The sequence below is a fragment of the Chaetura pelagica genome, unplaced genomic scaffold, assembly GCF_000747805.2.
Source record: "Chaetura pelagica isolate M959 unplaced genomic scaffold, ChaPel_1.0 scaffold123, whole genome shotgun sequence".
In the NCBI taxonomy this organism is placed as follows: domain Eukaryota; kingdom Metazoa; phylum Chordata; class Aves; order Apodiformes; family Apodidae; genus Chaetura; species Chaetura pelagica.
Window position 1 is genome coordinate 10,944,453 of NW_009953295.1, and position 23,727 is coordinate 10,968,179.

At 39.0% G+C, this 23,727-nt stretch overlaps 2 protein-coding genes across 2 annotated transcripts in view; both read right to left on the reverse strand.

The window, feature by feature from the left end:
* PCCA (propionyl CoA carboxylase, alpha polypeptide) overlaps positions 1 to 23,727 on the reverse strand; it is a 321,407-nt gene that overhangs the window by 76,027 nt on the left and 221,653 nt on the right. The gene's annotated exons all lie outside the window — the stretch shown is intronic.
* LOC104389000 (14 kDa phosphohistidine phosphatase-like) lies at positions 3,001 to 3,324 on the reverse strand. The gene is given in 1 exon segment (XM_009997941.1): positions 3,001 to 3,324. A coding segment is annotated over 1 exon segment (324 nt).

Sequence of the window (23,727 nt, forward strand, 5' to 3'; positions counted from 1 at the left end):
ATTCCTGCTAAACACCACCCACCACTTGTGTCAAAATAGCAAGGAAATTCTCTTCATTTTCAAGAGACAGGTAATGGCTAAGCATTGCTTCTTGTGCAGAAGAGGGGATGGGCAGAGGACTCGTAGCACAGTGTGGCAATAGAAAGTAGGTCCAGCTGCAGGCAGCAGTATCCAGTACCAGTCTGCAGTGACCTCACACTAAGCCAAACTGAGTTGAACAAAAACTGGTTTTGGTTCCCAAATGGTTTTCACAGAATTCCTGAAATTCTCCTCTAATCTCTGTCCAGCTAATAGAGAAGCACCTAGAACAGAAAAGGCATGTGAAAACTGTCCTGTGCCAAAGCTATTGTCTCTTACTTTTTGCAGTCCCATGTAGTCTTAGGAATGAAAACAAAGTCTTTATGGGGTTGATGAGGCTAAAGGCTTCCTTTAGAAGCATAACATATGAAACTCCAGACATTTTGTAAAATATTTTGCTAGTTCTCAATGTATAAAACACCTTCTTCCCAGTCAGCAGGAGTGATCAAACACTATCTTGCATCTCTCTGTATATTCCCAAAGCTAATAACCACAACACACTTCCTTATCATGAAAATTACCAGCCATCTGGAGGCTGCAAGGATTTGTGGTCTTTTGCAGAGTTGTCTTAGCAATTACTGTGTCTTCCTACACAATTTTCTCAAGCTCCCACACACTGCCTTTAAGTACCTTGAATAAAAAGGGAGTTATATCTGCCACATTTGGAAATAGTAGCAACCAAATAGTACTTCCCATGTTGTAATTCATAAACACAAAGAAACCCATAGAGATTTCCCATGTGGGCAACTCTTATTAGTTAAGCTCCTTCTTCTTGTATATGGCTTTTCTCCTTTTCTTTGGACCATATTTGTCAATGCCTTAGGTCTGAATACCCATAAAGTGTTTGACATTTTTCAGGGTGATGTCCTGGAAGAGACTCTTGTCAAGTTTACAGATGGCACAAAACTGGGGCAAACAGTTAATACATTCTAAGGCAGGGCTGCCATTCAGGGCAGGTTTAGACAGGCAAGAGGAAGTGGCTAATAGAAACTTCATGAAATTTCAAAACACATTTTCAAGTGCAGGATGTAGGAAGCAAGAGCTCATTGGAACAATACAGCCTGGGACCTGACTGGCTGGGGAGCAGCACTATGGAGAAGGACTTGGAGATGTGGATGTATATGTCAGCTGGACATGAATGAGTCAGCAACAGAGATGGCTAAAAGCATCCTGTGCTCTGTTAACAAAAGTATAGTCTGCTGATAGAGGGAAATGGTTAACCCCCTATACACAAAACTCAGACCAGGTCTTGATACTGTTCCACAAGAAGACATTGACTTTGTTTAGTTATAAAAAGTTCCCATTAGCCAGTTCCTCTTACCTGTCTAGGTCCCACAGGGTGGCAGCATTGCCCTTGACTGTATTGAGTAGCTTCCCCAGTTCTATGTCGTCTGTAAATTTTATGAATGTGCACTCCCATTGCCTCCTCCAGATCACTGGTAAGCTTGTTGAACAGAACTGGTCACCATTACAGACACTTACAGACCCTTGGTGACCTCTAAGTAGAGTACAATCCATTACCCATGACACAGAGTCTGAACACTCTACTGGCTTTTTATCTATCTTATTGTGAGAGATAGTGTCAGAAGTCTTAACAAATCAAGGTAAAAGACATTCACTGCTCTCCTCTAGTCTACAAATCCTGACAATTTTAAATAAAAGGTTGGCAAGTTTATCAACCGTCAGTAAATTCATGCTGACTGTTCCCTACCACCTTCTTTATGTGCACCAAGCAGACTCACTTTATGAACTTCCCAGGGCTTGGTTGAACTTCCCTGGCTGACCAGGCTGAAGTTTCATGGGGCTTGCTTTGGCCTTTTCTGAAGACTGGTGCAACATTTGCTTTCCTCTAGTAATGAGGGACCTCCTTCAATCTTTATGACCTTTCAAAGATACAGAGTACAGTCTTGCTACCACATCAATCAGCTCTCTTAGCACTTTGGATGCAGTCTGTCTGGTCCCATGGATTTTCATGTGTTGAATTCTCCTAGTTGTTGATTTGATCTACATCTGCCTCCTTCATGAACTCTTCCACTAATAAGAGAGAGCTGGGAGACCTTGTTGGTGAAGACAAAGAAGTCATTAGTCATCTCAAGCTTATCTATGTCTGCTGTTACCAAGTAATTTATGAACCCTTTGTTGATGCAGCATTTTCCCTTTTCAGCTTTTCATTACTAATGCACCAGTAGAAGCTCTTCTTGTTGTTCCTAACATTCCTTGCAACTGTCAAGGTAAGCTTTGGCTTTCCTAACAGTACCCCTCCGAGCCCAGACAATTTTTCTAAATTCCTCCTTTGTATCCTGTCCCTGATTCCACCTCTAAAATGCGGTCTTTTTGCACTGGAGCTCTGCCATTATATGTGTTCTTAATAAAAGCAGTTTTATCCATGAAAGTGCTTAGTTTCCTGAGCATTCTTGCACTTGGAGGACTGCGTCCTTAAAGACCGGTCAATTTTTCTAAGCTCTTAAACTCTTTAGAGCTGTCTCCCATTAAACTTCCCCTACCTGCTGCATTGAAGTCCACTAGCCTGAAGTTTGGCATCTGTACCCTGCTAATCTTGTTCCTTACACCCTTCAGGATCCTGAAGGCCAGCCATTTATTTCATGGTTGCCACAGCAAAGGCTGTCGTTGATTATCAAGTCTTCAATTGGTTCTTCCTTAATAGTGAATAGCAGATCCCACTGTGTCAACACCAGTTCACTCATCCATTACCAGTGTCAACCAATTATCTCAAACACCCTGCAGAAATCTTCCTCCTTGCAACTCACCACGTTGCCCTTCTAGACAATGTCACAGTCCCCTATGAGGACACACAGATTTCCTCCGGTTGTTTATAGACATCTTAGTCTACCTCCTCACCTAGACCAAGCAGTCTGTAACGTACTCCTACCATGTTATTTTACATGTTTGAAATTTATCAAGTCAGTAGCCTTCACCTGCCCAAGTGATTTCACAGCCTGGATACCTGGCTTTCAGCTTCTCTGTATGCACAGAACAATTTCCTCTCCAAAACCCCACAGCAAATCTATAAACACATACGATCTTCTCCTCACTCTGGTGAAGGATCCTTCTCACTCCCAGGCACTAACAATCTTACGTCTGCTTCTTAAGCTCTACCTGGTGACATCTGCACACAACTGACTTGCTGGTGCTGGTCTTTGTGCTAGCTGTAAGGCATATACACACTAGCACATATCTGAAAACACTGACAGGCTTAACATCCACACCAACATCACGCACCACCATGTCTTTTTGCTGCCATCACCACCCTGCCCTTCACACCACACTGTCACTAAAGCCCCAATTTTACACACATAATTCCCACAGGCTTTTTCAGGGAAATCCACATTGACGCCACTTTCAAGATGACTGGCCTCATCTCAGTGAAAAAGAATCAAGGCTGAGAATTCCATAAAAAGGAAGGCTTCTTCTTTTTTTTTCTTTTTTTTTCCATAGATAACTTTTTTGTGGCTTTTTTTAGGAGAAAGTCACATGAAGGAACTTGGTAGATGGATGACGCTTCCTTAGCACACTACAATGTCTTGAAAGTTTTGCTTATCACAGTTAGCAATGATCTAAAACCCTGCAAGACTAGCTGCCAAAAAAGTGCTTGAAAGAGCAAAGAGGACAGAGAGACCCTGTGGTCAATAGTGCAGTGTATCGACAAACTCATTAAAATGTCATAAAAAGAAGTACCCTTAGGACCAAAACAGTGGCTTTCAAACAAAAACTGATTTCACTGATGCTTATATGACAGTAATTTCTTTGATTCAAATTAACCAGTTGTTTTAGCTTACATCTATAGCTTGTAGTTATTGACAATACATTCACAATAGGTTAACAGACTGACCTTTTATCTTCTTTTCAGGGACAGTAAGGTTGGCTTTTTGGACTTTTGAAGCAGTGGCCAGATGCTTTCAAAAGGAAGTTAAAGTATGTGAGTTTAAATCTCATTAAAAAGGCCTCTTTTTTTTTTTTTTTTTTAAACAAACTTTCCTTTTGTTCATACCAGCACTTACTTTTTTTTAAAAGACCCCAAGAGAGAGTTCCAATCTATAGATCACTTGTCCTGAAGAAAGCTCTGTTAACTATTTATAGATCATGTCCTTCTGTACCAAACTAGATCAAGCAATTTATTCAGTGCATGACTGCAGGAGAGAAATTCATTTGCTCCAAGTGTCATCAAGGCAGCCTTTTACCTGCTATGAACAAGACCAAAAGATCTGAATTGCTGGGCTTTTACTTCAAATGTACATTTTGATATTGTGTGGGGTGCCATGATTTCTTTCAAGTTTCCAAAGTATTAAGCACATTCATAAAATGGACAGGCCTTAATCACAAGAAGAGCAAGTAGCTCATAACCATTAGAATAAAGCAAACACATGTATGCATTCAAATTCTCTTTTTTTTTTTTAAGTAGCACACATAGTTGCAAATCAGCATTAGCTGCTTTGGTATATCTCAGTTTAGAAATGAGCACATGCCAACCTAGAGACCAAGGAGAGGAGCCACACAACAGGCACCAGCCCCTCAGCTTAACAAGCAAAATCAAAACAAGAGAGAGAAGCAATGGCCTTCATCACCTCTAATCAGCAAGTGCTTTCTTTGAGCATTCACCAGGGAAGTGATCCTCTCTGTAAAACCCAGTAGTCTGTACACAGCAAAAATGTTCCACTGTGGCAAATGCTTGGTTTTATTACTTCAGTTTTCTTTGTCAAGTCATTACTAACATGACCTCTTATATGTGTAACCTGTCAGAGTCCAATAAGCTAAAAAAAAAAAAAAAAAAAAAGAAGAAGAAAAAAGTGAAAGATACAGTAAGAAAATAAATCAGCTATTAAAAATCATTGACGTTTGCTGGCAATAGTTCAGATGGGAAAAGCACAGCTGGCTGGAGGAACATGGGTGTCTATCGTTAAAGGATGAGGAGAAGAAAGAACATGCCTTGCTCTCCTTTTCCAGATGTTTTACCTAGGGTGCCCTGGCTCTGCCTAGCTAGATATTCTCCAACCTGGCTACAGGGATTGCTCCTCGATGGTTAGAAAATTGTGCAGGTGGTTCCAACAGTGTTGCTACTGTTATGTGCATACAGGGCACTTTCAAAGTTGCATTGCACTCCAGCTTTCCCTGGCCAACAAGATAATGTGTTTGGGATATTCTTGTTTTCTGTCTTGAAAAGGGGTCTAGCATAGAGCCCAATGACAGAATCAAGGTCATTGAGAGCATTTTGCTCAGAGTTATAAATACACTGGTAAAATAAATAGTGAAAAGGTAGACACTGCTGGTTTAGTAGCTTTTGAGTCATGATTCATGCCTATATACTGAAATGACTAAGCAAGCCTGACTCCTAAAGGACTTTCATCTGCAGAGTTTCCATTAGTCCTCTTCAGAGGCACACAGGGATCCCAAGCCCTATCCCACTTGACAGTATAAATTCTCAGAGTAAAATTATATTATTATACCAAAGTGTCACTACAAAACATGACAGACTGAAATTCATGCTACCATTTTAGACAAAAAAATATGGTTTTGAATGTATTTGTTTTTTAAAGCATTAATCTAATATGTATAATCAATTAATGAAAGTTATGCAATAAGGATACACAAGATAAGAACAGGTTATTTATTTATTTATTTTAACATAGAGAGACCATATCACAAAAAGCTGGATCTCCAGCTTAGAGACAAGAATTAATGAATTCTGCCTTGACTGCCAAAGTGCTGCTGACAAGTCATACATAACTCTCAAGTCTCTTAATTTTTGTTTCCTTAACTGGAAGAGAGGGGTGGGAATTAATAGTGGCTATCAAGGAGCTCCCAATACCCCCACCCAGATATCTATTTGAAAAGTTATCATCAGAGAATATAAATCAGGAAGATTATTTTTAAAAGACTACTTGAAGAATAAAAAAGACAGGCAGACCAACATATGCACACATATCCCCAGCATTTAAAAAATAAATAATTTTTTCTACTGGTCTCCTTTCTAAACTGAGAATTATGCATTACATAGACTTCCACATCTCGTCTAAACAAAACAATCTGAAGAGCATCTGAAATCATGAGAACCATAACCATCAACTGAAAAGTGTTTATTTCACATACCATTTACAAATTGATAATTGAAATTCAACAAAATCAGCAGGCTTCAAAATGGCTAATGAGAAAGAAAAGCATCACTTTATTACACGTGGAAGTCACACTCTACCTCAGCCTAATTACGGAGGTGGTCACACAGGACAGCGTCTTCCACTGACTTAAATTACTTTTCCCATCATACTACTGTGGCCCCTAGGCCTTCTTCTCTTTGAATTAGTGAACAGCTACAATAAGCAACAGCTTAAAAATAAATAAATAAAAGTAAAACAATGTCTTTGATTTGACATTGTGTAGTGACAAGAAGAAAGTACAGTGGGCAACTGGATATGGATTTCATCCAGCAGTTCCAACCTGCTGCTCTCAGCTGTCACAACAGGATATAGGTCAGCACTACTCCTTTGGATATCCCCAGCCCAAGGTTATTCAACACTTAAACTAAAAGCTTTACATGAAAAATATCTCCTATTGCATATCTTCCCCAAATTGCCCCAGATGCTTCAGGACAAAAAGTGTATCACAGAATCAAACCTGCTCATTTTTAAAGCCAAATCTATTTTTATATCATCTATGATCCAATGTGTGCCCTCCAATCAGACAGCCAAAGCAACACTTCTCAATGCTGTTATCAATCCACTGGAGTAAGGAAAAAACCAAAATGGTAGCAGCTAGAGTAGGTGTGTGGTTTCCCAAGTAAAAGAAAAATACCAGTTGTAGGAAACTGTATCCTTCTTAGAGTCAGCAGATTAAAAAAATACTTTAATTTTTTAAATAAAAATAAGCATTGAGGAAGAAGAGACTTGATGCAGTAAAAATTACCTGTAAACCTATTTCCATTGTTTGGTTAGTTTCCAAGCTTAATAACTTTCAAATCAAAGCAATTGCTTTCACTGATGACTTTCAAGATGATGATCAGAATTAACAGCAGAATCAGATGCTTCCCAAATCCCATCCATCACTCCTTGCTAACCAACCACACACTTGAATCATCTCTCTTGGGCATGTACGACCAGCAGTAAGACAACAATACTCATTTTTATCAAAACACATCAGCCATCTTGCAGGGAAAAGAAAGAAGTGTAAGGAATTACCAGGAGTAATAGTAGACATATTATCTCTTTAGAAACCCTCCTCTAGATTTTACAATAAGCCCAGAAAAGGCAGTAAGAATGTCACTACTCCAGAGGTGTCAGTGATAAACAGAAAAGGGAAGAACACAAGCCAGTGCACAAGAGATAAGGATGCAAGGGCGATGCAGCAGGGAGAAGACAAGATCTCACAAGAGTCACAGGCCACTTACAGAAAAGAATACTACAAAGATTTAAAACATTTCCATAAGCAGAACAAATTAAGTTATATAGCAATGTAAAAAAGATGTTTACATCTAATGCTATTTACCTTAGCAGTTAATGGGATTGCATTGTTTATGTTAATAAACTGATTACCATTAACTCTCTCAAAAGGTATAAAAGTACTGTTTGTGAATACTCCTCTTCAAATTTAGCCTTCCCTCATGGCTCCAGCTACTCACACTTCAATAGGTGATAATGGCTTGATACTGACTTTTTACCAGAGTAAGCCCAAATTCTCTGCGCTAATTGAACCAATTCAGTAAGAAAAAATATTTTCTTCAAAAATGCCATATAAGTTGAATTCGAGTTATTTTTTTATGTTTTGGGTTGGACAATCTTAATTACATTTTTAGCACATAAAAACTGATATGGAAACTGTTCCACAAGTTGTTTGGAACATTCAGTTTTCCGATCTACGTAAATGTAAGGGAAAAAGTGAAGTGCACACCCTGAAAGAATTTGGCATTAGAGACAGATCACCTACATCCTTTAGCATTAAACAAAGACAATTTCCTCATGAAGTGATTATGATACTGTAACTACAAAATTGCAGTCAGCACCTGCTAAACAGCCTCCTTATTTTGATCACCTATAAATATTCAGACTTTGGGCAAATAAAAAATATACATCTTTGTAACAGTTGTCAACAAGAACAGAATAATTTTTACACTGTCCTAAATAAAACATGCAGACATCACATATTAAGCTGCATATTTACAACACCACAAATTCTGGAGATAAGACTTAGATATCAAATAGATACTTAGAAGAAAACTCCTGGAGATTACAAAACAATCATGAGATCTGCTTCTCAGGCAGCAACGCAAGGGCCAGCCTGACACTTCATTTTCAATTGCTTTTGCTGGTGTAAATACCATGGGAAATGTACAGACTTCTTTTTTCAAAGTTTTGTCACAAAAGACTTCTCTTTCATAGAATTGTACTGTGGTGCCATCTCTAAACACATTTTGGTACCTCTCAGAAAACTCCATTTTTTTATCACCTTTTTCTAAAAACTTAAGGTAATAGCCATCATTTCGTATTCTCCAGTGCAGCTACAAAACATCAGCAAAATTACAAAGACAGGAAAATGTGGGAATTTTACCTGTGGACCATAATGCTTCCATATCCCAAGCCCTAGCAATCCCCAGAGATACTAACGTTTTTCCTCCTTTTCTCTAAACAAGGGCCCAATTCTTGAGCCCAGTAAACCTGGCTGGGCTCTGTCTAACATGAAAAGAAAGCTTCCTACATAGTAGACAGGGATGCTGTGCATCAGTCTTACCCATGGTTTTGGAAGACAAAATCCTTAATTCTTAAGAGATTCCTTAATCCTAAAGCATTATTAATAGCATTCAGCATGCTTAAAAGCAGGTACAATTTCACACTAACAATAATTCCAGTTTATCCTGTATTTTAGGAACTTTCAAAGTTGCAGAACTTCCCATTGCATGTTACCAGCTGTAGCAAGTAATGAGCTGTGTCAGTAGACACTCCTTTAAGTAAGCTAGTTAACCTAGTGTTGCCTGTGCAAAGGGGTCAGCAGATGTGAATGGAAGATTTGGATGGCTTCAAATACTTTAAATAAAATTGTTATCCAGAGCTAAACAATGTTGAATGATGCTAGCATGGCACTTTACCTTCCAAAAGAATCCAATAAGCTTTTGTGAATGCCATTGATAGAACGACACACGATACTACAAGAGCTATTAGGAAGCTACTTCTTGGAAATGAGTGATAGCACAAATCACAGACAAGCCCTAGTTTTCATACAGCCATTAAATACATGTCATTTTCAACTTGCCACTACTTGCACCTCGCGTAACAATTATTCTCAATTTCTTTTCATCTGTCCCATAAAAAATGATTGCTTCTGCTTTACTTAATCCTCCACTTACATCAACCCTATTGTTCATTTCCTTCCCTTTCATCTTCTCCACACTAAATCCCAATCACATTGCTTTTGATCTAGCTTTTTGTTTCCTTTTTTCCCTTACAGATTCTTCCTGATGAAGAATTTACAGCTATAATGTTTGTCTGGCGTACATGGTGATATTTTATTGATTGGCTACTCTATTAGTTCTATATAATGAATAGCATTATACAAAACACAAGAGGAGTTCCCTATGCCTGTGTCTTGGATCTTAAAAACTAATTTAGCTGAACTTGAAAAACGCTCCATTTTATCAGTAAATATTCATATTGAATTATAATTGGAGCAGCATATGCAAGAAGCAGCCAGAGAAAACAAACACTTCCTCCTCACAGTCCAAAGAATCACTCTTTCTCATAGTGGCAGGCCAAGTAAATAGAATAATTCTGATTTTCACTGCTGCTAAATAAGAAATAGAAAACCTCTCCAGGAACTGTTTTGTGTGGAATAAATGTCCAGAGAAACAACCTATCCTACATTATGCATCCCTCTACAGAAAGGATGGTCCCTTTAGAACTGGAAAGACTGCAATTAGTGAGGCAGCTGATTTTAGCTGATATAAACTGTAAGTTATCTTTTAAATAGATGCTATATTTATTTTTTAAGGAAAAAGAATTGTTATTAGTTCACACAACCCTTAAAATTTAATGCTAAACATGTGCAAGTTTTCTCTTCATAAATTAACAGCAATACCAAGTATATAAACCCCTCAAAAATATTTTACCTACCATACTACTCACTGCAAGATCATATGACCTAAATTAAATATTGTGTTTACTCAGATGCGTAAAAACCAGCCACTAGATAAAACCTCTCAGCAGTCCCAGAAGTAGAACCCAGAGGCTCCTTTTCTTCCAGCCTCACAGCCTGCCTGCAACTATGTGCCTCTTCAGGCATGTGGTCTCTGGCCTTGTAAACCTTGTATTCCTCACTGCACCAGTAGAGCTTCAACAAAAGAAGGGCTTCAATTGCTCCCGACTACATGAGACCAGCAGAAGGCAGAGTGGCTGCCAGCTCTCATGCTGAACTCTATGCTAATACTGCTTGTCAGTCCATAGGTGGCACTGCCCATGTACGACCTTCCAAGGAGGCAGGTGCAGAAACACCCAAACCATCCACGTCAACAGCAACAGGCAAGAAGTGATGCCAACACTTCAGCTCGGGGAATACACTGGGAATTCCAGGCATGTGCAAGTACAAACCCTCTACACAGTTTTACTGCCAAAAATTATAAAGCACCTGAAGTCTTTCAGATACATTCAGGGTTTTAATCCTGGATTTTGATGAAGCCACCTCAGGAATTACAGATCAACATGCCACCTGCACGAAACACTAAGTTCTACAGACCTAGGCTGGTTCTTTGATATGCACAGTGAATAATTTCTGGTGTTTCTCATCACACTGTCACCTAAGATTAAGGCAATACTGGACAAGTTTAGAGAAGTAAGCTCAACCATCCTCCCTCTGTACCAGCTACCAGCTGGGGACAGTCAAATGTTCTTTCTTTAAGGAAAACTGGAAAATACTTCACTAAGGGAAAAAGATCCAAAATCTAGGTTTTAGGTTTCCTTACCTTTTATTTTACTTGCCAGGGTTATTTTCATTAAAATAGGCCATGTGCCTCTGCACTTGGGACTGGAGAAGCTGAAGAGTGTAATTTGTGACAAGTAAATGGAAACTGTTATCTTTCTAGTCAATGGATGGTAGAATGGAAAACTTAAGTATCCCTAAGCTTATTAATTTATAATAAGAAACAATAACTGACAATAAAAATCCTTCAGCACAAACAACTGAGGTTGACAAGAAAGTCTATTTTTTATACTATTATGAAAACCCAGGAAACAAAACTTTTCTGTATACCCATCTACATGAGTTCTCAAATCAATTCTACTCATTGCTACCAGCCATGAAGACTGACACACATACACACCTTTGCCAGTTTACAGGTGAAGTATCTAGGAAAGGTCAAAATACCAAAAACAATCAACAAGACCAGCTGCCAAAGCCCTAAATGTATAATGAAATGCTAAAATTTCAACACTGAATTTTTATAACTACAAAATGATTACACAATAAAGTAAAACAGATACATTTTATGTATTGATTTTCTCATTAGTAATAAAATTTGTTGGCACATTCCTGAATAATAATTCTATGAAAATTGAATTCAGACAGGCTCATTCTGTGACACCCAATGAGCTAGAGCAGCCATCATTTGGGTTTACTGTTGTTGTGCTCTCAACATAGAATTATGTTCACTTTCTCCACAAAGACAGTTTAAAATCTGCCCTCTATTTTGCATTACAGCACCAACTGACTACAAAAACAATCATAGCTTGTTAACATACATATAAAATGTAATTATCTGGCTGTGCACTGATCTTCACTGTAGGGAGTTTTCCTTGTTACAACCACAACAAAGGTGGTGTCTAATGATAGTAATGGCAAGTAGGACTGGGAAAAATGAATATTCAGAACTATATGATTAATGAAAAGAAACTCTCAAAATCCCTGGAGTGTGACAAACTTTCTATGCAAGAAGCTACCAGTTAGTGCATTAAGTTTACATATCTCCTGTTTGTTAAAAACTGAAATATTTTATCATTTTGTAGCTTTGCACATCTTTTTATAGGAATCTAGTATCTTCCTGCCCATGAAGTGGGGACTGTTTGGATTGAATTAGCCTTGGTGCCATTAAGAGTGAGGCTCTGGACATCAGTATCTTCTGATACAAAGAACTTCTGCCACCTTGCAATAGAAACTTCTCATACATTTTTTCTCTGCATAGCCAAATAATATAAAACAAAGAAAGATCTCAAAATTCTCAAATTCTTTCAAGGTTTCAACACATTACACTACTTGCTAGTTAGAAAAAAATCACAACAGATACATTGGTATTACATTTCATATAAAATATGTGCCAGTTTTTCTTCGTGCATTTTGTTTCCAGACAAAAAATAGCAGAACTGTCTTAAAAATAATAAAAACTGGATATACTTTCAGTACAGATACATATTCTGAAGGCATTAGTTCTGTTAATAAAGCTCAAACGTGCAAAATCCTCCTTACCATTACAATAGGTAGAAAGCAACCTTTTGCCTTCAGAAGCAGAGAAATGCTAGCTACAGCAGCTCAACTAGGCAGAAAACAGAGGTCTGAAGAACTTTACTCAACAAGTTAAGCCAGCTGTGAATTAGGAGAATGTAAAGACAGAATCATATCAACGGCTTAAATGCTTTTAGTTCACCTGTTGCTGTGACATTGACGTGAGGAAATGAGGACTATTTGGAAATAATCAATCTTTTTATGTAATTGCAAACTCTGTATGGCAAAACACACCCTTTCATTATTTTTTTTTTTTTTCTTAAGAAGAATAGTGCTTTGTTACAGGCCTAAAAAAGAATCTATGTTTTATTGAGTTTGCTCTCTGTAGGACTGACGCAGTCAAATACAGTTGAAATGAGACTTGCATCAACAAGATACCTGCTGGGATATAAGCTAGAGTAGGTTTAGTTCTACTTTTAGTTTAGGCAGTCACAAAACTACAGTTGCAGTTTTAGGAGAAAACATTTGTTGGTCTTGGGAGTTGTTGCTAGAATTACAGCAGTTATAGGGACAGGAAAAGACAGTGTCCCTATTGTCAAAGAGTAAATTTTTACTCCATTGGTCAGATCTCCTATTAGAAATAAAATCAGTTTCTTTTATTTTGACAGCAAATGCTTTAACAGTAACTTTTACAGTCACAATACCACTTGCAGTGAAGGAGTCTGCCAACCCTCCATGCTCCTTGAAACAAAGCACTCTCTCTTTTGACAAGCTTCCAAAGGCTTAAGAGCTTCCTGAATGCAGCCACAACACAGTACAAGTCCCCTTAATCCAGCTTCCCAGGCCAAATGGATGCTGGACTGAGAGGTCTGCCTGCTTCTGGTGGGAATAGTTCACAGGCAAGGACTTCTCTCTAAGAGAAGGTACCATGTGTCCTTGCAAGGACATGACTGTGTCATGTACACCAATGCTGCTGCTGTGTTTTCAATCACATTAAGAGGATACTTCCCCTCAAAAATACATTTTGAGACTTGATAGTAACAGTGTGGTATCCTTCAACCCAAACCAGGTAAAGCTCCCTTTCTGATCTGGCATGAACCACACATTCTGCATAGGCTGCCTGCTGGCAGGGTCCCCAGCAAAAGTTGGCATCTCTTGTTATACACTCACTACACTATCAGACCTAGATGGCAAAAAAATAAATAAAAATCTCCAATAAACTCACTAGTAAGAAAGCTGGAAGAGGAAAGGGAGGAGTTTTCAACTTACACCTACTCTGACAGAGCCCTTTTCTTCCCATTCCCTGGGCACAAGACAGACCAGAGTAGGAGGTATCAAGTGTGATGTGCTCTTCGTTGCTTTTATATATGCAGAGAGATGTATGGATGCTGACATTAGGCAGACAGACACCAGCCACCAGAAGAACCCCTCCAGTGATGAGGATGGGTCTCACCTTTGCCATGGATACAGCGAAGTACACTACCTACAAGCAATTTAAAATACTAAAATGTACTTTCTTCTCATTGTCATTCAGAAATTTGGGGAGTACTGAAAAAGATGGTACCTCATGCATGTTTTAACTAAGGTAGGCATTGTATATACACTTCAATATGGAATTACACAGTTCCAACAAGACCTTACATGTTGAAGCACTTAGGGAAAAAGACAGTTTTCTTCTGTGTTAAGAAACTTCGGGCAGGCTTTTCCTACAAGAAAGGAACACTTCTGATCCATGAAGGAACAAGTACCAAACAGCAGCTCCTCAGTGAGAAGAGAAAGACTGCAGTGTCCTTAGAATCCTTTTACCAAAGAGTAAACAATGACAAATTAAAAGACCATTTAAATACTTATCACACAACTAAAACCTGTTTCCAGGAAAATGGGTAACAAAATTATAAAGCTGCATGTACCATGAAGTTGCAGGAATAGTGCAGGAATTTGAGCTTTCTATGATCCTAGTAAGTCACTTAATCGTATTAGAGCTGATATTTAAACTGTTAATAGCCCACATCTATAAAAGTCCCATTTCCTGTCATGCAACATACTGCAGGATTTAATAAAACCATATTATTACCTTTAAACTTACAGAAAAAAAAACCCACACCAAAACAAAAAAACAAACAAACAAAAAAAACTCAAGCCCAGAACATTAAGAAATTTTCTATATTATCCCTAGACTTACTTCAACCATCAGTATTAGTCCAACAAGTATTTCTTAGCTTTGGATGCATGCAATCAAACAGAGATTATCCATACTATTTTACATATAGATGCCTTACAGTGGCACAACGAGAAAAAACATCCTAGTTTTCCACAGCAGACTGTGCTAATGATAAAGTTTCCATATAAGTTAAAGGAAGGCACTCAACACAGGGCAGAATTCCTACAGCACTAAGTTCAAGGTTATCTAAACCCAAGAGACTGTTTACACAAAACATATTTCCTTAGAAAGGCCAAAAGGTGAAACCAGGGAAAGAAGAAAGAAAAGAACACCAAAAAATCATAGTTCTCCCTGTTTGAGAGATTTAAGATACTACAAAACAGTAATAATGCTATGGTTTTTTAATAGTGTGATAAGATATTATTTTAAAGGATGAATACATCATACAAGTGTGCACTTTAACACATATACCAAAAATGTAAAGTGTGGATATCCATGTAAAAATCATACAAGAAGAAACAACATGTAACACTGGAACAAAGAGATCCCTGCCATTCCTCTCTTGCAAATCACCTGTCTTTATCATCAGCAAAATATTGTATGACAATATTTAAAGAAACCAGACAACTCAATCATGCCCTAATGACCACCACATATGGAAACCATCCATTAAAAGAGTCCTTATCTACATAACCCATTTCATTTCTTCAAATCAAATGTCACAAACCAAGATGGCTATTGCACAGGTAAAGACCACTCACAGATGTGCACCGTAAAGTCATATTGAAGCTGCATGTAGAACTCTCCTTGTGTGTGCTTGCTTTAATAAAAAAAATTATGAATACACTTTTCATAAATAAGTTATATGAAAAGTGTTATAATAGAAACTCTGTATTTACAATATCCTTAAACTCAGGAATATAAACTTTACCTTCACTTAATTTTCCCTTACATTCATTGTTTCTAAAAGGAAGTATTACCAATTAAATGAATGTGTCTATTTTTTTGCTTAAGCCAAACAAATATTTAAAGCTTTCAGTGGGAGAGGGTAACTGACTAGCACATGGTACTGGCACTATGGGAGTCATTCAACGCATAAAGGGCAGCATGGAAAAAAAAAAATAAAAATCAAGATACCTGTTGGGGAAGATGACAAATGGCAATAAAGGCTGGAAAACTCAGCTGGAGATAAAGGGTACCTCACAGGTGAAAGGCTCAGACATCTCTTTTCTTCCCAGTGTTAATTAATCTTCTACGTGCTTTGCACAGATCAGTTTTTAATGTCATTACTTAACAGGAAGAAGTTTTAGCATAGCAACATCTACTCAGAGATTATTCCAAGTCATGAAGCTATATCTAAATATTATTGTTCCCAAAGTTACCTGTGCTTTTTATTTATTCTTCAAACATTCCTTAGGTTTACAACCAAATTGCAAAATTTGCATTGAGCTTTTTTCAGTACTGGCACCAATTAACAGGCACTGCTAGAGCACTATGTCCCAGTTCAAACACAATGCAGGCTAGTGTTGTTTTAATAAAAAAAACAACCTACCACAACAATAGTTTAATTGAAAACTTCAAAGTGTCATGTGGATTAAATAATTTCTTGATTTAATATTTTAAAGAGATAATTAGGCCAAATGAGGTAGAAAATACAACATTATTATCAGATTTTGAAGAAATAACATGTCAGCCAATGCTGTTTTTAATTCTGATCTAGAAAGGATGAATCATATGTGCTTTAAAATTCTAGTTTTAAGTACTGATATATGCTGGTAACCAGGAAAGCATGCATCACAATACAACCTAGAAGGCCAAATGAGAATCTATACTCTGAATTACATTTGTTAATCACTCCAGCTAACTGTACCAGAAGTGAACTTGTTAAAATTGTAAACTAATGGAAACCATTAAAAAAATTTCAGCCGAAGAATAAAAAAAACAAATGAGCACATATCCACAGAAAGGTCTAAGCAGATCTAGTAGAACAGTTTAACAGTTCCAAATGACTGAGAGATGCCAGAGTTATGTGTAACATCGAACATACTTCCTACTGCCGTTTTCAAAATAATTTCCCACCTATTCTGGAAAGCATTACTAATGTTGAACTTTCTGGGGCACACCCTTAGCTATTGAAACAGCTTCTGTTGAGAATGTGAATTGTTCACAGAATCACAGAATCGTCATGGTTGGAAAGGACCTCTGACATCACTGAGTCCAACCATCAACAAAAAAACCCAAACAATCACACACACTCCACTAAAAACACCCACAAAAAAACCCACAACCTCTGCCTACAGCATGTCCTGAAGTGCCACATCTACACATTTCCTGAAACACCTCCAGGGATGGTAACTCCACCACCACCCTGGGCAGCCTGTTTCAATGCCTCACCACTCGTTCAGTAAAGAAAGTTTTCCTAATATCCAACCTAAACCTCCCCTGGCACAACTTAAACCCACTTCCTCTTGTCTTATCACTAGTTACTTGGGAGAAGAGACCACCACTGGCCTCCCTACAGTCTCCCTTCAGGTACTTGTATAGAGCAGTAAGATCTCTCCTAAGCCTTCTCCAGACTAAACAACCCCAGATCCCTCAGCCACTCCTTGTATGACAGGCCCCCTCCAAACCCCTCACCAGCCTCATTGCTCTTCTCAGGACACACTGCAGGACCTCAATGTCTTTCTTATACTGTGGTGCCCAGAACTGAACATAGTACTCAGGCTGTGGCCTCACCAGGGCCAAGTACAGGGGCACAGTCACTTCCCTACTCCTGATGGACACACTGTTTTTTGTTTGGTTGTTGTTTTTTTTTCCCAAGCCTGTAGTGTTGCTTGGGGTTATTGCGACCCAAGTGCAGAACTCGGCACTTGGTCTTGTTAAACCTCATCCCACCAATCTAACCTGTCCAGATCTCTCTGCAGAGCCGGCCTCACCAGGGCCAAGTACAGGGGCACAGTCACTTCCCTACTCCTGATGGACACACTGTTTTTTGTTTGGTTGTTGTTTTTTTTTCCCAAGCCTGTAGTGTTGCTTGGGGTTATTGCGACCCAAGTGCAGAACTCGGCACTTGGTCTTGTTAAACCTCATCCCACCAATCTAACCTGTCCAGATCTCTCTGCAGAGCCATCCTACCCTCAAAGCTAGACTTTTCCCCATTTACCACAACTCCCTGGGCCTGGCCATCCAGCCAGTTTTTTACCCAGTGAAGAGTACACTTGTCTATGCTATGATTTGCCACCTTCTTCAGGAGAATGCATTGGGAGACAGTGCCAAAGGCCCTACCAAAGGCTAGGTAGACAACATCCACAGCATTCTCCTCATTCAACAGGCGGGTCACATGGTCCTAGTAAGAGATCAGGTTGATCAAGCAAGATCTTCCTTTCATAAACCCATGCTGGCTGGCCCTGATTGCCTGACTGCCCTGCACCTGACATATGAACTCACTCAAAATGAGCCTTGACATGACCTTTCCCAGTACCAAGGCCAGGCTGACAGGCCTGCAGCTCCCCAGATCCTCCTGCCTGTCCTTCTTGCAGAGGGGTGGTGTCACCTTAGCCAGCCTCCAATCATCTGGGACCTCCCCTCTTGACCAGGATTGTTGATAACGGTGGAGAGAGGCTTAGCAAGCTCCCCTGCCAGCTCCCTCAGCTCTCTAGGGTGGATCTCATCAAGCCCCATAGACTTGTCTGTGCGCAGGTGAAGAAGCAGATCATTAATTACTTCCTCCTGGATTGTGGGGCAGTTGTTCTGCTTCCCATCCTTATCTTCCAGCTCAGGAGGCTGAACACCCTGGGATATTCAACAGATTCAAAAGGCCTCATACAGTTATGCTCCTAAAAGCATCTATTCTTAAGGCCATCTAGCACTTCAGTTGTTACAAGCATTTTTACAAAGCAAAACCATGTATAGTGAGAATTGGGATTTGTGACATAAATTATAATCAACCAAGTAATGACTATTCATACTCTTCAGAGTCAGCCTAAGCAATTTCAAATCACCTTTGGTTCAGTTTGGATTGCAGATGTAACCAACACAGACTTTGGCTGGGTAGGTTGACATACTGGTTGTAACTGACCATGACCATCCCTTGGCCCTTTCCCCTCCATTCCTATTAACTCCTCTATTTCAGAAAGTTTTCCTTTGCCAAGGCCATAAAAAAATCCATTAGCTATCTAATGGAGAGGGTCTATTTGTCTCTGGTTTATCTTAAAGAGTTGCTGCTGCATTCTATTCTGGCTGGTTTTGTTCTCAGTCTAACTGTTACACAAAGGAGGGCCAGGCTCCCAGTTTCTTGAGATTTGGACCTACTGTCTATTGCTAACTTTCTCTTCATTTACTGCCGTTATCTTGAAACAACAAAATTTGCCTTCATTCTTGCTTATTGCCTATTAAATGTCTGTAGTCTGGCTGGCTGGGGCTTTGAGCAACCTAATCTAGTGGAAGGTGTCAATGCTTATTGCAGGGGAGTTGGTCTAGATGATCTATAAAGATGATCCCTTCCGACCCAAACCATTCCATGATTCTATTATACTAATTGACCATCAATGTAGCTTTCCTTTGAGAGTGCAAATGATAAAACTAATATAAAAGACCCTAAACTACTCAAAAGTATATTCGTTTTAAATTAACAATATGCAAAAGCTCACCATCATCAAAATAAAGATGCTACTTTAACCATAGGAACTTTTCATTAAACTATTTCCCTACTCTCCTATCAGCTAGGAGAAAACATTAAATTAAAACGGGATAAACTGTGCATGCAAACTAGTCTGTTAGCATCAAACAGCTGGGCTGCTCCAACAGTGACAAAGAGGTCACTGTGTGAAAATACACAGTGATTACGGCAATAAAGGAAACAGCTGATAGAGGTTAGATGGTGGAAACAAGAGGGCAGCCACAACAGAAAGACAAGGTTGGAATGAAGACAGAAGGAGCACAAGAGAAGCAGAGGAAGAGCCTGCCAAAAGGCATGAGTCTGGGATAGGGAGCTACAGCATGAGGGGGAAGGGAAGAGCCTTAGTGCTGGAGTTGGCAAACTCTTCCTATCCTCACACTGCAGTTACAACTCAGATTAACTCTATTTAGGCTGCAGAGTTGTTTTGAAGTTATTTCAGAAAGGGGAAATTTCAGAGAGATCTCTGCAGCCCTTCCTGACACTGAACAAGAATACATTTTTGGCCACGTTACTAAATTCTCTTGACTTTTCTATGAAAGGCTGCAACATCTCCTTTATGATTTGGAACAGAGACTTGAAAATCTGCCTGGGAACTGAAACTCTTGAAATGCAGCTCTACCATCCTTCTGCAAACTGTGTAACTTTGGACAAGGTCTATGCTCTTCAAAATACAAATCCTATCTATATCTGTAGATCACCAGACTTCACAGCTACATTTCTAGAAAACACTTTATTGTATTTAACACATCTCAACCCAGGGCTGAACATGGTTTCCCCTGAAATTGTGGGTTTGGATTGCAGAATACCAAGTCAAGGATAAACCTAATAAAACCGCCACCTCTGTGGTTTCAGTGCTTAATCCTGCTAAGGCCAAGCACCAAAGGAAGAAGACTCACTATAAACAGCCCACAAGCAACAAAACTGAGGGCCCCATGACTACAGAAGACAGACTAGAATAAAGATTGGAAGTGTCAGTGAAGGAGGTGAAAAAAAGATAAAGAGGAAAATCTGGAGCAAGCAGTAAGGTGTGGGGCACTCACTGAGCAAGAAAACAAAAAAATGGAAAATAGAAACGGAGGTGGTAACAGAAACACATGAAACCTAATTAAGAGAATGAAAGAGATGGAAGCACACACTGACTGTGCAGGGAAGAAGGGGCTAGAAGCATAGGATGAAGGAAGACAGAAATATCTAAGGAATCAGAAAGTTATTTCAGAAAAAGGATTAGCCAGACAAATAGTAAGGTAGAAAAAATGGGACTAGCAAAAACAATACTGAGGCTCTGGGAAAGTAAAATGGAAACAAGGACCAATGCATGGATGAAAGCCTGGAGGCCTACAGAGCAGCACACAGCTACATGGGAGAAGGTCCTGTAGAAGAAAGCCAAGACTGATTGCTAAATTATGTGAAAGTCCAAAGGGGAGACTCAGACTGGCCAGACAATGAGCATAAAAACATAGAGAGCTCTCTCTCTCACACACAGAGTTGATAAATTCAGACACAGCTTTATGTGAATGTGAATATTAAGAACTGATGAAGTTTGAGATATGAAGCACTACCTGGCTTCATCTTCATTTGCATACATATTTTAAACAGATTCAAATGCTGTGTGCACATTAATGAGCAATACTCATTAATGACACTAGCCTCCAAATTGTTCCTGTAGGTTTACTGCATGCTACTCAAGTCTTAGTCCACAGACAGTATTGTTTTCTTCATCATCCTTCTTACATCTCCCTCAGCACACAGTATTTCACTTCTTCACATTACATCAGTTTATTTTCACCACATTCCCGTCATCTCACACCATCTAGCACAGGTGAGACAACAACAGATTTTTAAAGACTCTACTAAACACATGAGGCACATGAAACCTGATACTGCAGAGTACTTGGTTTGCAACTTTAAATGTTCTGATAGCAGTGACTTCCCCTGCAGCTGCAAGTATTCAGTGTTTCCATGACTGACTCTAGTGCAAAGTTTGAGGCCTAGAGAAGGAAGAGCATATCAAACTGACTTGAATTTAAACAAAGTATCATTTCAAAGATTTGGGTAGAAGTTCTGAAATGCTTTAGTAGAGACAGAGATAGAAGTCAATAAACAGCTCCACTATCGACAAGACTGACCCTTCTCTTCCTTCACCCTCTCCTCATACTTACACTTCCACAACAAATTAAACACAGGTCTATAGACAAGAGTCCTCATCACTACACAAACTATGGGAAACACCCAGAGCTGGACCATATAACACACTGAACAGCAAAGGGATTCTGCGTTCGTTCAGTCAGATAGTTAACTCTATTGCAAAAGGCACAACTGACATCTGGCATTCCTTAAATGTGAGTGATTTTAGAACAGCAACAACAACCTTTGAAATAAAGACTGGTGCCCACATTATTACCTGAAATAATTCTAGCATTATGAAGCTATATGTCTATTTTGGTGTCCAGTTGAGTTCAGTTTATTCTATGTCCTTGAAATCTGTAGATTTTCTCTGGAAAATTAACTAAACCATTGACATAGGTTGTGACTACCTAAATCAGGCTCCTCTTTTATTCTCTGTATGAGCCACAGATAGTGATGCAATGAACTTTTAATAATTTAAAATATTTGCCCTCCTCCTGCATTCAGAAAAATCTTGTTCTCTGTCTTAACCCTTTCAATAACAGTATCTTCAGCCTGACCTCAAGAGTGAAAAAGGGGTTAAGAAAATGCAATATTTGTGAGTCCCTCCTGTAAATCCCAACCACATACTCAATTTCTGAACCCATTGGTCAGAATTAACCAAACACATTAAAATCTCTAAGTTTTATGAAAATAAGAAGTTGCACAGAGAATGAAAGTAGTGCCTGCATTCAGCTCTTGGGCAGACAAGGACAATTTGGTTGTCACCCAGCAGCTGGGCTGCCAACCACAGCACACTTAGACCAGAAGAGGTGAATGGCAATCGAGAGGCAAAACCAGCTCAGCTACATTGCTGGGAGGCAGAGGACTAAAGCCAGCACACATAGCCTGTTCCTGCAAACTAACTCTCCTTTGTCTAAAGGACACCATAACTGCAAAACGGCCAGTGGCAAACAAACACAGGTGGACCATCTATCGCCTTGCCTTCCTTCCACTCCTTTTCCTTAAGTATCAACCACAGCAGTATCTGAGTATCATTCACTGAATATTTTACACTGCTCACTCAAACCCTTATCACTACAGCTATCATACTGTTCTTTGTCATAAGGGTACCATGACATGGCACAACACAGTGTCACGTGCATTTGTGCATGCCAGCTCTACACAAGTTGGTTCAACTAGGAGCAGTTCATCTGCGAGAATGCAGCACTGCTCAAACTAGGTTAGCACAGGTTCCTTTGTACTGTACTAAACTGTTCCACGTAAATGTAGCCTCAAATGAGGAACAGTACAGAGTACAATGTCTCTTTGCTGACTACTGCATATAAATAATAAATAGGACTGCTATCCATTGATAAACCTGATCATTTGTACCTCTAATCTTCATTTTCGTTCTCCCACAACCCAGGTCCCCTGGTTGTATTAGAACATCCTGCTTGCATTCAAATCTTCCCTAACAATGAGCTTAATAGCCAGACGTACAGATGTCCCACTAGTCTAATATAGCAAGATCTATTCCACAGATCTCCGACTTCTACCAATAGCCAACACTGATACTGAATGAACTCTCATGAACAAAGCTATGTTTTCTTAATAATAACAGTTGTATAAACATAAGGTCTTCTCAGTTAAAGGGAAACCAACATCAAAAAGCAGTAAAACACAGAACCTTAAACCCTTCTTTCTTTGAAGAAACACGTTTGAAGCGAGGTGTTTCTAGTTATGGGTGAATGAAATGAGAATTCAGCTGCAACAAACGGACATCCAGTCTGTATGAAAGACTAATTAGATCCATCTGAGAAGCTGTGTCTAAAACTGCTTCACATATTTCAAAGGAAAGCTCTTCTAGTCTATCTTTTGAGAAGACTACATCAAAACATTTAGTCACAGCTGACGCACATCTATGCACTACAGCAGCATTTTTTTTCATAAGACATAAAAGCTACATTAAAGTAATGTTAATAGTCTGACTTACTTAAAAATTAAATTAAAGGGAGGGGGGGAAAGGCAGCAAATAAATTTAGTGCTAAGAAAGCAACTCAAAGCATCAACGAGCTTATTGTTGTCTTCTATACCAAAGCATCAAGAAATCCCAAAGTAGACTGTTGTACTGAATATTAAATGTGCTGAGATTTACTCCGAGAAGAAAATCAAAGATGAAACACCATCCAGAAGATGGAGAGTTAACTATGGCCTTTGTACTAATAAGCCAGGCTCTTAAGATTACATTAGCATGCTTTTAAATATAATTATTGCTACT